General features: G+C 36.3%; 1 protein-coding gene across 1 annotated transcript in view; it reads right to left on the minus strand.

Annotated features, from left to right (window-relative positions):
• Positions 1 to 275: 275 nt before the first annotated feature.
• ACVR2A (activin A receptor type 2A) overlaps positions 276 to 14,987 on the minus strand; it is an 83,142-nt gene continuing 68,430 nt past the window's right edge. The window contains exons 6-11 of the mRNA XM_006727673.3: positions 14,827 to 14,970; positions 13,669 to 13,814; positions 11,430 to 11,544; positions 8,654 to 8,792; positions 4,941 to 5,071; positions 276 to 4,044 (exon numbers count right to left, since the gene is read on the minus strand). Coding sequence (XP_006727736.1) covers positions 3,850 to 4,044; positions 4,941 to 5,071; positions 8,654 to 8,792; positions 11,430 to 11,544; positions 13,669 to 13,814; positions 14,827 to 14,970 — 870 coding nt within the window. The 3' untranslated portion in view covers positions 276 to 3,849. The remainder of the gene's footprint in view (positions 4,045 to 4,940; positions 5,072 to 8,653; positions 8,793 to 11,429; positions 11,545 to 13,668; positions 13,815 to 14,826; positions 14,971 to 14,987) is intronic.

Here is a 14,987-nt window from a genome sequence, read left to right on the forward strand (position 1 = left end):
GATTTTTCTGTTGCCATATGAAAAGACAAGGTAACTAATTAATGCCTGCTAGCCTCTGGTTTCCTAAAACTGGCAGGACTAATATACATACCTTGCAGGGAATACAATCTGCTTAGACGGTAAAGGGGGGAAACGCCACCCTTGACAAACTTCCTTTTCACCACTATCCCCATTCTTGCCTATCTCAAGGTGTGAGCCTCGCCATAAATGACAAAGCTGCTGTTCCCCTTTTTAAGAAAAATGTATAGCTAAAGAAAAACTGCGTAAGCAAATCATACCATATTCATTTTTTTTATTTAACTCGGGAATGGAATGGGGATAGCATACATTTTATTGTACAATATTTAACAATCACTTATCCAAGGTGGGGTTTTATGGGGCTTTTTTTTTTTTTAACTTTTTGTTAAATACTTGCAGAAAAAAATAGCAAGTACAATTTGACAGTAGTACAACAACCTGTGCCCAAAACACTGACAAGAAATACAGAGTAAAGCTAAAATAATTGCTTACCAATATTTTGAGAGGTAACAAATAGGATATGGATTGAGACTGCATAAAAAATGTACTGCTGGTTGAATATCTGAGGTAAATGATGTTCAATCAAGATGCTACTTGTATCATTTTGCCCATAAATCAGTAAATAATTTTATGCACATTATACCAAATGTTTCTAAAAAGTAATTTTTTAAAAAGGTAAAAAAGAGAAACTGGAAAATATTTGTGGAGAAGCATTTTTTTTTTTTTAATAGTTAAGTTTAATTCCACTTAAACTTATCATCTGGCCAGGGTTTTTTTTCCCCTACCCGCCTGCATTTTACTTAAATGTAGCTGTTACTTAGGATTGAGGAAAGGAGGAAGAAGAGGTTCTTTTTCAATTTCATGATAGATGATTCTGTTTTTAAATTCCAAACTTTTTGGGGTTTTTTCCTGATTGCATTTTCAAAACATCACCATGAAAGGTAGTGCAAATTCATGGGACCAACAATTTTGAGGCACAGTCTCTGTTCTGGAATTCACAAGGTACCTGTAATAAACATTCAAACAAGAGTCACACTTCACATGCTAAAAACGTCCTAGCATCTAAAATACATACAAGAGCTGTGCAGGGCATAGACTTTGAATAAAGCCAAACACTGGTTAATCCATCAGTCCTATGGCAGTTGATCATAAAGCATTCCTTACATGGAGATTTGGGCAAGGTAAAGAGTGGAAGTTAGAGCAGCAGTTCTGATGGGTATCAGAAAGGCAAAATACAAGACGAATCGTAAGGAGCACCATACACATGAGGAAAAAATTATTGGGGCCTCAGTTCACCCCAAAACAAAGAAGTCATCGTTTTTCTCATTCTTTGATCTTTCTTTTTTTCAGTATCCCAGCTCAAACTTTTTGTAAGCTTGCCCACTGTGCGCTGACTGTAAACCAAACCTGAAAATGCCCTGCAAATGAAAAGTTTTAACAAGACTAGGTATCAGGACAGGTAGTCACTGGAACATTCTTATTTTACTGCTTATAAAAAGTGTTTTTCTATTAATATAGTTTTCAAAAGGATACAAGTCTTAAAGTTGGTTAGCTAGAGTTAAGTACAATACCCAGGATTTCTAAAAATTTTTTCTAACATGAAGAGAAAACTATCTTTTGAATAACTGATCTTATAAAATTTATCACTAGTGCTCACAGAAGCCAAACATTCATCATAATATTCCTTGTTTTTGTTTTGATTTGATTTTTTCTTACTTTTAAAATTAAATGTTTAGAACAGGTAGAACTTAGTCTTCAGGAGATGGACAATTTCTATGTGTGAACATTGTCACTTTCCCATCTTGATTAGTTTCAAAGTGGAAGTTAAACCAAATCAGTTGAGATGTCAAGTACTTTTTGAAATAAAGAGGTGAACTCAACATTGAAAAGGGAATTCTTTAGGAATACAATGAAAACTTGGGTACATATGTGACCCAAGAGCACAAAGTTCTGCATGGTGTGTGGCACGCAGACAACAATGCTATTACTCTTCTTTCCCTCCCTGCTTTAGAGTCTGTTGACCTATGCATTATTTATAAATAATATAATTTATTATTCCCAGAGATTAAGTGCACATTATATGTAAAATGTAGTGTACTGTGTGGTTAAATAGCCATATGAAGGTAATACATTCACAGTGAGCTCCTGATAGTGACATGTAAAAAATTCTTTTATAAAATCAATGTATGGATTTTAAAATGACCTGACGAAAGTACGTAGCATAATACTGGCTATTTGTTGGTCAGTAATTTAGAAATTCAGGAAATTACTGTTTTACTTTGGCCTATATAAATTTGAGGAACAATCCAATTATATTCTAATCCAGTATTGTTTTGAAAAGCACTTTGGCACCTACCTACCATCAATTCCATTTTCTTATCAAGGATAAGGCATCAATCAACTATCCTAAAAGTCATAGTGTGAAAGCAATTTGCAGGAGGAGGCAAGGCTCTATTACCTATATCAACATCGGTTACCTCTAAATGTCATTGCATATTTTAAGTTTATAAGTATAACTTGTTATCCCTGATTTGTTTTAAAGCAGTAACATTTGAAATCTGTGCTTAAAATTTAAAACCTCTATCCTAGGATAATTCTTTACATATCACAGACATCAAAGTATTACTCTGACAAGATGGCACCAAGCAGAAATATAGTGATAAAGTTACAAGTCTCAAAGCAGAGAGTGAGGAATTCTGGGTAATGACACTTCCTGAGGTGATCCTTAAACAGTGATAAAGAATGTCCCACACACTGTTCGGTGAAAAGAAATACACTACAATTTTACATTTTACATAAATAGGAAAAAAAATCTATTTTAAAAGAATAAAAATGAAGAGCTTTCCAGTGTCACAGCTCACTTTAAAAAATTTAAATCATGCTTTAAATTTTCAAATATTCCCCAAACACAGCACACCTAAAAAAGTACTTAGGTAAATATGCAATAATTTGGGAACTGGATAGAAGGTGAAGCTTTAAAACATGGGAAAAAGGGGGAAATGACATCATTTTTTCATTTCAAAAAACACTTTTTTCCCTTAAATTACAAGCTAGCACAAGAAAAGCTAAAACACTGCTTAATGAATGGCCACTTAGTGTTGGCACTGACCATAGCTTACCTTTTTTTCTTAAATAACACAGTGAATTTGTAATACCTTGTTACAAAACATGGATCGATTTATTATTCCAATTTTGTTAGTGTTCTCAATTTTATAATTTAGCAACCGTGGAACTGAGGTATACCTTGTTGAGGGAGGTTAAAGTAATGCTTGGAAGCCTCTCTCCTGTACCCCACTCTGATGCCTCTGTTTATGTACACAGAACAGCAGCACACCAAACATTCACAAGCCGTGTCGTGTTGGCATTACAATAGTCATTCATACAAACACAACAGCAAATGCAATAAAAACAAGTTACCCTTTTTCAAATCTGAAATGAAAAGTTTTTGATTTAAAAAAAAAAAACAGTAGTTCATTTAAGGAATTAGTGTCTTCTGACAGACATTACGAAATCTGATGTCAGTTTTCAAACACTTGATTAGCCAGGTCCAAAAGATCCTTGATTTGGAGAGGGCTACGTTCTTCATGTACACTTTTTCAAAAGTTTCTTTATAGAGTCTGCAACTTCTCTTAGTCTCATGTCCTTCACGTCTCTGCTGCAGGCAATGCTGTAAGTCTCCCAGAGCCACATTTTTAAATGAGGGTCTTCTTCCTGACATGTCCAGGAGAACTCCTACTCATTTCTCACAGAAAATAAACTGTGAGCAGTTTCATCAGCTTAGCAGCTCCAGTTCAGAGTCCTGTTTCTCACTGTGGACACATGGTGCAACCATCATAGACTAGATTCTTTGGGAGGAAAGTCAACATTTGTCACCATCGTGACCACTGTTACAATGTCCTCTGTGGTAATGATATTTGTTAGTCTTTGCATCTGAGTGATTCTTTCACCTACACATCCAGCTGATAACCTGGCTTCTGCATCGTGATCCCAACATTCTTCTATCGTTTCACAGAGCATTGCCATTCCCTAAAAATGAAAAACATATTCAAACACTGTAGCAGATTTTGTTTTCTATTAGGAAACGATAAAATGTCCATAAAGAAATTATTTTTGTGAGTCAAAGTTTCAAGATTAGCCAAGTTTGTTATGTGTCAACATTCACTTATGAGTATCTATTGTATGCAGGAAATGGACGAAAAGCACTAAGAAAAATCAAACTTCTTACAGCATCCGAGACTATCACAGGATAATTAGGTTTTTTTAATTCCAAAAATCCCTAGCCGTTGCATATAAACCAGGTCAGTTCAATGCTAACCCCTGATCTAGACTCAAAACCAAGGCTAATTTTTTTAAAAACAATTTTTATTGTTTTCTTAGTTAATACCGGCATTTCTGTCTTGCAGTTAAATAGAAAAAAAGGTTAGAAAAGCATCCTTGAGATTCTCTACCTGGTTTTTAATCCATGTTTCCAGTTATATTTGGACCACAATAACCAGGGCAATAGTGTTCCATTCTTCACCTACCTAAGTCTCTAGTTTTAGAGCATTCTTAAGGACCTGAACAAAGTCCAGTCCCAAATCAAAAACAGAGAGAGCAGAAACTGCTTTATTTTAAAAATACCATCTTAAGGGAAGCTGGTGATCATCAAGGTTACCCACCTTTCCACATGCTCAGAGTCAGGTACTCCTTTCCCTGGGAAGCTCTCCAAACAAGAGACAAACACAGGACCGTAGCAATGCAAGCCCCTTAGGTTTAATGACTTCATCTTCCCTCATAGCCCTAAAATTCTGTAGTTTGTAGACTCTTGACAATATCCCGTATGAAGATAACCTCCCCAGAAAATCGTCCCAGAAGTGTGCAGAGATAGAAATCATTCCTCTGAAAAGCATTTTATTGGAATTTCAAATGAAAAGCTAACTTACAGCATGTTTCTGCCAATAATCTCTTAAAACAGGCCTCTTTTTTTTATGCACCACAACTTCCTGCATGTCTTCAAGAGATGGATGCTGGCCAATTTCCTCCTCAAATGGCAACATGTATTCATCTACAGGTCCTAAAATGAAGAAAAAAAAAAATCATTTTAATTCAAATCTTCCTGACTTCCAAACTGGAACAACCTTTCTGAAACATACTCTGTATCACCTTTTCCCAACTGTTAAATGCTATAATGACAGGAGATAAAAAGATTCTCAACTACTTCTACCACATTATGACCCAAATGCTAGTTTAGGAGAAATCAAAAACTCTACAATTTGGCATAAGCCTGCTAAATTTGCATAAGGAGCTTTCTCATCTACTGTATGAGGAATATGCCTATCTCCATACACAGGACCACAGGGAACCAACAATATTTGCAAATCGAGGCTATAATATCCCTTTAAGTACTTCTCACAATTCAAATCAGACTGTAAACAGTGGTACTTCCATCTGACAATTTGGGGGTCAGTCTCTTATAACCACCTTTATTCTGTGACACATCCTAACCCCCTACACGTTCTGCATGAGGAATTATGTACCTCAGAGTCGCACGCCCTCCTCACAAAAGCTGCCAAAAATCATTTTTAAAAAAATCACCAGCATACTCCAAATAGGGTTCCCAACTAGCCTCCAGAATGTGCCTTCACAGACAAAATGTATTCAACAAAATAAATTGTTCCTTTTTTCTTAGGCATACTCAAATAGGATAATGTAGTTACAAGTTAATACTAATATTTAATAAGCACTTACCCTGACTAGGAACTTCATATGTTATTTCCTTCCATTTTACACCTCCACAGAGTGAAGGTGACATTACCGCTTTCTTACAGATAGGAAAGCAGCTCAGAAAAGTTCCATAATTTGCACAAGGGCATACAGCTGTTAGGTGGTAGAGTGGAACTTGAATCCATCTCTGCCACTGAAGTCTGTGCTTTCAGTCACTGTGCTGTCTCCCCTTGACAGAAACCGTTCACTAAAGAGCAATTGCATGTAAAGGGTCTGTATATGGACCTAAACCTTGTACAGATACTCCTACTCCTGGATAGGACATAAGTTATAAACAAGGAATCATAAAGGAGGACATCTAACTCCAGCCTCTCCAAATGGAAGAATCCTTGATGCCTGGATAGTCCGTCTCCGCTTAAGCACTTCCAGTGACTCAAGAGTACTGACATTCTAAAATGTCTATTTAACTCTTGCTATTCAAAATGTGGTCCGCAGCTCAGCAGCACTGGCACTGACTTGTAGCCTGCAAGAAATAGAAGCATCAGGCCCCAACCCAGACCTACTGAGTCAACAGGAACTTTATCAGGAGTTTAGTACACATCAAAGTCTGAGAGTCACTGAACTGAACCATCAACAATTAGCCATCAACCAATTTTAAAGTACTCACTTGAGCAATGTTCACACTGTCCCCTCCTGCCCCAATTTCTGACTTAAGGGTCAGAAATCCCTGACTCTGCAATTATTTCATAGCACATGTAAAGCATTTTAGAAATATCAGCACCGGGTCTCCTGGGTGGCTCGGCTGTTAAGCGTCTGCCTTCGGCTCAGGTCATGATCCCAGGGTCCTGGGATCGAGCCCCGCATCGGGCTCCCTGCTCACCGGGAAGCCTGCTTCTCCCTCTCCCACTCCCCCTGCTTGTGTTCCTGCTCTCGCTATCTCTCTCTCTGTCAAATAAATAAATAAATAAAATCTTTAAAAAAAAAGCGGGGGGCGCCTGGGTGGCTCAGTTGGTTAAGCGACTGCCTTCAGCTCAGGTCATGATCCCAGGGTCCTGGGATCGAGCCCCGCATCGGGCTCCCCGCTCCGCGGGAAGCCTGCTTCTCCCTCTCCCACTCCCCCTGCTTGTGTTCCCTCTCTCGCTGTGTTTTTCTCTCTCAAATAAATAAATAAAATCTTTAAAATATATATATATATCTGTCCTTCTCATTTTTCATAAAATCTTCCCTGATAACTGTTCTACCCCAAAACAAAGCATTTTTCACTCCTCTTAACTCCCATTAACACTCTCTTAACATTCCTCAGGTATTACATTCGTCCAAAATAACTTACTGAATATCTATGTACTGAGCACGAAGCTAGGCAATTCACACTTACCTTACTCTAGAGTCAATTGTCCAGGATATATTTTATCCCCTTAATTAAACTATACATTGCTTAAGGGCAGGGCCTTGTATATCCCCTACACCACCATATCCAATGGTTGGCTTTGGAGAGTTCATATTATTAAAGTTCTTATAAAATACATTTTCCTATAACATCTGCCATCCAACCTATTTCTGCTTCCGTAAATGCACATAATAAATGTACTTCCTCTTCCACTTTGAGCCAAACTACACTGAACAGCTTACTCTTCCTCTAGACTTCTAAGCTAGAATTATATCCAAACTGCTTCAAACTTTCTTAGGTCTGGATCCACCCCCATGCCAAACCCCCAATCTTAGAAGAATGAATGGCTATCCATTCCTGAGCACTCTACTAAGTTCCCTTTAAAAGCACAGTACCCCAAATCAAATTTCATATACCAGAGGTAGTCTGTCCTACACTGAGAGACCATTACAGTACTCAGAAAACATAGTATTCTCATGAATATACGTTAAGTTGGTCTAAATACTCTACACAACTTTCTTCTATGGTCTTTTCACAATCTGTAGGAAGTTTTTACGTAATTACAAATTAAAAGAAAACGATCAAGCTAATTGACATTTGTCAAGACGTCTGCTTTATATTTTCACGTCCAAAAAAAAGTACTGTAACACAGGTGAAGAGAATGGAGAACTTCTGAGAAGCACTAAAGATAGTATCTAGCACACTATAATTTTGTCACGCCAGGAAAATAGTATGCAAGCTTATTATCAATCGATCAGTGCAAATATTTATAGGACTTGAACAAGGACTTACATAACAAAAACAATAATTCTTTAGAACCAAGGTGTGCAAGAGAATATAACTAGTGTTCATAATAACGTCTACATCAGCTCAGACTTTCAAGGCTGTAAGGAGACAGAATTTAACCTGTGGTATATCCAAAGGCATGCTCAATTTTGTGCCCTGGAGGATGGACTGTAAATTCAATCTGGTTAAGTATATATTGACATCATGGGAGTGATGAATAGATTCAGCCTTGAGTGTCCTGAAGGGAAAATCCCCCAACTCTTCCTTTATCTCCTCTTGCCAAAAGAGTTGACTTTGCAACCTGGGGGCAGGCAGGACCTGCAGGACCTACCAAAGTGGCAGCCCTATCCCTACATTTGGATCAGAGTTTCAAATCTAGGTTTCACCATTTACCACCTTGAAGCTAAAACTGGCAATCTGCTTAATTTCTACTTAAAATTTGAGCCTCAAATTGCTCATGTATAAAACTAAGTAACTACCTCCAAAGGAGTTTTAGGAAATTAGCTAAAGGTATGTGAAGGGCCTAGTGCAAGATACATGGCAATGGTAAAGGATCAATACATGCCCATACCTTCCCTCTCCAGCCTGCCCCCATCCCCTGCCTCCTGAATTCCGTTTAAGCCACTACCTCTTGGAGTCTACTTAAAAAAAGTTTTTTGTACTTTGAAATATTACCTTTTGAGTATAATCATCCCTTTTCATATATGTGTAGTAGACAATAGGCCTATCTTTTAAAAAAAAATATATTTTTTCCCTTACCATCTGCGGCAGTACAGCGAGAAGCCAGTTCCCACAGGACTAATCCCATGGCGTACATATCTATCCTCAAAAATGCATCCCTTTGGAAGTTTATAGCACCCTCTAATACCTCTGGAGCCATATACCTCCGGGTACCAACCTGAAAAAGATGTTGAAAGCAAACAGTACTCATTCATTAACTTTATGAACTAACATTTTATGGTTTTTTAAAAAGAATCAAAACCAAATGTGGTCTGCTATCGTATCAGGTAAGGTAACCAAATTATGACCACCGGACTACAGAGTCAAGGAGCACTGTATTCCATTTCAAGTAATAACAGCCAAGACACTAGAAATGGGAAGTTTCCATCAGCAGGGATTTCTTAAACAGAGTACTATGCAGCTCTGAAAAAACATGAAAAAAATCTGGACTGATACGGAAAAGTTTCCAAAAACACTGTACAGCAAGGAACAAAGCAGTATATATACTGAGATCCTTTCTGGATACACTTAATAAATATATCAGCAAACATTATGCTGGCGCTGGCTTAGAATTTTTTCCCCCTTCTGGAAGTAATCACAAAAACAATGGTGGTTCTGTTGGAGACAAGGACAAGAAAACTAGACTTCTCAATTGTACCTTTGCATCCTGTTTAAAATGTGTATCTTAAAAAAAAAAAAGAATACTCATTTTTGAGGGTTTCTCTTTCTTTATTAACAAAAAGTAGTAATATAAAACTTAAAAAGAATTAGCCAAGTAAAGAATGGATAAACTTTTAAAAGTTCTATTTCTACAACGTGTACATATTTATTCATTCAAGAATTCTGCCTTGGAATTCTTTATATCTGTCCCTAACAATTTGGTATTTCTTAGTATTGGAACTATGGTTACTAAGCTACTATAGCTAGCCTTGGTTGGTGCTTGACAATATTCACATATGAATGCTTAAAAAATTCTTACAGGATAGCTGGGTGGATCACACTCTAATTGAGTTTTTGGAGATCTAGGGCGTGGCCAGATAATGGTATTCCAAAAAGCTCTATCCTCAGGTGACTGATCTCTAGATTACAAGTTAGACAATTATCTGTGAACGCACATACAATAGAAATGTCTAAAAAAGGGAATAGATCACTAAGACTCCAAAGCTCAAGTTTTTAATTCATTTAATAACAACACTTTAAAGAAAGAAAAAAACAGTAGCTCTGCTTTTTTTGCATCTTTAACTGTACTATAAGCAAGCATTTCTCAAAAGTTTACTTTTCTCCTAAAGATAAATGTATTAAGGAAGGCATATGTGGTGATGACCACTGGGTGTTATATGCAACTAATGAATCGTTGAACACAACAAAAACTAATGATGTATTATTATGTGTTAGCTAATTGAATATAAGAAAAAAAAGTTCTTAGCAGAAAAAAAAAAGATAATATATGCCATCCAAAGTACTTTTCTTATAAAGTGACAACTACCTTCTTAGTGTAAAATGTCCTCTCTTTTGTAAATTAATAAGATAAAAATCTTATCTTTATATATGGAAAATGTACAATAACATGAATTTTGAAATTTTCTGGTCCAAGAAGTCTAAAGTCAAGTAACCAGTGATGTAATAAGTAATTATTTTTACCTCCTCATGTAAACCAATTGAGAGGACAGTAAAAGATAGGAATAAGTCTCAAATTTTTTTCTTAAGAAAAGGGGGGAAGAGGGTTATGAAGTGCCAGAGGATTAAACGGTTCCCCACATTTAGTTTTATGATAATCACACAAGTCAGCTCCCTGGGCCTCCTGCACAATCTCCCTCCTCCGCGATATACTCCATAGGACTGCCTTCATTCCCAAACACATTTGGTATCAACTTTTCTAGAACTCTGACTGCTGACCATTGCTGTAAACTAAATTCTTGTATCATCAGTCAGTATTGCCAAAATTTGTTATGCTGTGATTCTTGAATAACTATTCTTGGAGGTCAATAGGATATACTGGGAAAAATGAAAGCTGACAATTAGATAACCAAGTAATTTCCATGATTTGAAAGATGAAGAAATAATCATGCCAACTTTGTAAGGAAATGTCACCTTTCAGGTCAAACTGGTTTTCTTAATAAAAAGGTGATCCTGTGGGCATGAAAGCACCTTTCCTCGCCTCACAGTTTCTGAGAATAAAATATATGGATAATGTTTTTTTAAAAGATTCCCATTGTTCAGAGCTCTTTGTACAAATCTTAACTAGAGAGAGTTAATTAGGCTCTTTGCTCAGGGCTTTGCAAGTACTCTGAACTCTGGAGAGAATTCAAAGAAAAGCTGTAAAATTGGCTAAAGAGTTAATGAAGCACTAAAGACCAAGAAGCAAGAAACTGTAATTGTTGTGTGGAAAAATCAGGCAATAGATATTAATACATAGTAGCATGAACAGTAACTGATTGTTCTGCCATTCCTCTTAGGATGATGAAAGAATTAACAAATTAAAACTACTGTGTTATTACTAAGAACTCCCTAAGAATGAGGTCTACTTAAGTGTGCTGGAGTCTAACTTGATTAGTTTTAAAAATAGAATCCCATGACATGTGTCTAAGTTGTTTTATGAATTGATTGATCTAAACCACTTGAGTTCCTAACAGTCCTTCACCACCACATGAAAATGTCTTCCTCAGTAAATTTAACATATTAAGAGTCATTTTATATTAGATGCTGATTTAATAACCATCACAGTAATTTTAGATCAATTCAATCTAGATGTGCCATTCTAAGAAAATATGGGACAAGATTATTTTTTCTTACAGTTTATAGTTACTATCCTTACCTGTCCATGGGTATCACCTGCAGACTTGCCAGCCTCAAATTTTAATGCCAACCCAAAGTCAGCAATGCAAGCTGTCAGATTGTTTTTCAACAGCACATTTTTACTCTTGATGTCCCTTGCAAATAGAAAGATAAAGTATTCAAATTAATTTTAAACAAGTTATCTTTTAAAATTTTTCATTGAAAGTGGGAAAGAACGAGACTAAACTACAGAAGTATGATAAACAGGAAAAAGGAGGGAGAAAAAGCTTGAAGCACAAGAGTAGAGTAACAAACTCCTATTCATAACATGGACAATAAGAAGGAACTCTGTCCATAAAGCAGTTTTATTAAAGAGCTGCTATTCCAAAAATACTGTCTAGCCTACATGTTATCTGTTATTCCTACCTACCAATCATAAAATTGCTGGTTTTTTGAGGTAAAATGAATATTTCAGAGTTTATAGTTGGAAACACCCATTGCAACTGAAATTTTAAGAAACCAAACTGAGGACATTAGGAGAAGGAAGGGAAAAATGAAGGGGGTGGGGAATCGGAGGGAGAGATGAACCATGAGAGACTATGGACTCAGAAACAAACAGGGTTTTAGAGGGGAGGGGGGTGGGGGGATTGGTTAGCCCGGTGATTGGTATTAAGGAGGGCATGTACTGCATGGAGCACTGGGTGTTATACGAAAACAATGGATCGTGGGTCACCACATCAAAAACTAAAAAAAAAAAAGAAACCAAACTGAAAGAATATTCAAATAATTGGGGCCTTTGGCCTACTGGTACACGCCTACATATTAGAATGGACCCTTATTTTAGTGGTTCTTCGATTCATCAGCCTTGTAGAAAAGCATCTCTAGGAATGTATACCAGAAAATTTTCACCATAAACAAACTGCTCCAGCTAGATCCTGGTGTTCTGAAAAGAGTAACCCTTTTAAAGCAATCAGATAACTTCTTTCACACACTAGCTTCAACTGATTCATCCTAGCGATTACTATACTCTAGTTACATACATCTATGCCATGAGCAGTGGTTAAATTTATGTGCACAGACACAGAGACCAAGAGTGGGACAGAGGAGACACAGGTAGTCACCCACAAATGCTCCAAAACCAATCAATTTTAGCCTCAAAAGATTTTTAGGAATCCTACTCCTAATAACCTTTGGGGGTGCCAAAGGATTAGTGCCCTATAGGACTAGGTGAGACGAGCAAAACTCCAGGAAGAGACAGACTGTATGCAGGAAAGTGAGAAAAAAGGGGACTATTTCTGAGGTAGAAATCATTCAAGGTTTGCAAAATCAATCTATTTTATTAGAGTTGGATTAAAAGTAATGCCTCCAAGCAACCTAAAACACCAACTGGTGGCACTCAATTATCTGCTAAATGAATTGGTTCACACCAACTTTTAAAGCAACCATGTTTTTTTAATTAAGTGTATAATGGACACACAATGTTACATTAGTTTCAAGTGTACAACATTGTGATTCAACAAGTCTATATATCATGCTATGCTCACTCAAGTGTAGTTACTGTTACCATACAATACCATTGATTATATTCCCTAATGTTGTACCTTTTATCCCCATGACTTACTTATTCCATAAATGGAATCTTGTATCCTACTCCTCTTCACCCATTTTGTCCATACTCCCACTCCCACCCCCACCCTCTCCTCTGCCAACCATCAGTTTGTTCTCTGTATTTACAGGTCTGTTTCTAAAGCAACTATCTTTAAATTGAATACACAATGGCAAACTGATCCCATGTTTAAAGGAACTAACATTTTCCCTTTTGAGGGTATGACAACTACTGGCTTCAAGCCCATTTATTCAAATGATGCCTCCCTCCACCTCAGCTCAGGTAATGATCACATGGTCATTACAAACAAGAAAAAAAGATACTCAAAGTCTCTCCTTAATTACATCTTATTATATCACTGAAGTAAATCATGTTTTAAAGCAAAACAAACTTCTTTTTCCTTTGAGATAGACAAAATACACTTTCACTCTTAACCATGCTTTCAGGAATAAGATAAATTAAAACACAGGTCAGTAATTAAACTTTGCTAATGATACTAAATATATACGTTACCCAAAATACTTCCTGGCCATTCTCAAAGCTAATTTGAAAATCAACTGCCTCCTCTAGCATGATTAGGTAGTTAGGGGGAAAACAAATTTTGCACAGTAGATTAAAAGTTTAAATAATAAATACTGAATTATTTGGGAAAATAATATAAATTTAGCTCTACCTGTGAGATATGGCAGGTTTGTGGCCATCTTTTAGGCCAGGTATATCCTCATGCAAATATGCCAATCCTCTAGCCATGGTTTCTGCAATATGACACAATTCATTCCAAGAGACCACATTAGCCTTAAGAAAGTCTGACAGTGAACCCTAAAGAAAAGGGGGGGAAAAAAACAACTTATGCTCTGGACAAAAGCCATCTGACATGGAGAACTTTCCTTTTTACTTTTAAGAGATTATGGAAGGCAATATATCTTTACTTTTAGTGAATAATAATATCCAAAAAAACAAAAACAAAAACAATCTTTCTGGAAGGGTTCAAGTTTCACACTAGTAAACATTTGACTAGAATGGAATACGTCTAATCTTTAAAGTTTTGCTACAAGGCACAGTCAATTTCCTCCTATTTTGAAGGCAGAAGTTAAAAACAAACAAACAAAAATACTATTTGAAAATCTAGAGTTCAGGAAAATATTTAAAAAGTTAAAATACACTGACTACAAGGATGTTAGTTATATCATAGGACTAGGAAAACACAAAATTAAGACATATAAGCAACTATGTCAGAATCTTCCTCTAGAGATTACCACTATCCTTCTGGTCAAGAATTTAGAGACGTTTAAGAGCCACCTAGATCTGACAATGATGAAACTAATTGCCAAGTCAACACAATTTCCTATTTCATTAACATGTACTTTCATACTAACTACGAAAGTAGAAAAACTGAGGGAAAACAGCAACTGCGTTTTGGTGATAATTACAAATTAGTGACAGATCAAAGATCAGATAAATCTCCTGACTCTAGTTTTGTCACTAGGCTACACAAAATTCAAGCTAAAAAATGGTCCACATAATCAAGATGGATCATGAATGGTAAATGAGAATGACTAAGCACCAGCTACAATGAAATAATTATTTGTAAGAGAGGTAACTGCAGCACAAGAAATAAGGGACAAAAGACTGGTTTTATATGAGTAGAGGGTTAGGTGAAAAAGTTGCCATCTTTGCTCTTTTATTAAAATAAATTAGTTTTTAAAGGATTTTTATTTATAAATATTAACCAACTATAACAACATACTTTCCCAGAAAAACAAGTCTGAGGGATTTGTAGCCAACATTAAGGAGGTAAACTTTCCTGAGTTAAAATGGAAAGTCGTTTTACCTTTTCATGAAATGCTGTGATTAGCCAAAGATCCACATCAACACTGGTGCCTCGTTTTTCTGCACCAATGAACTGTAATATGTTCTCATGCTTCATTCCAGGTAAACTATAAACTTCATATTCATTTTGCCATGACTGTTTGTCCTAGAGTTAAAAAGAAA

This window comes from Leptonychotes weddellii, chromosome 3, assembly GCF_054177405.1.
Source record: "Leptonychotes weddellii isolate Sample4059 chromosome 3, ASM5417740v2, whole genome shotgun sequence".
Taxonomy (NCBI): Eukaryota; Metazoa; Chordata; class Mammalia; order Carnivora; family Phocidae; genus Leptonychotes; species Leptonychotes weddellii.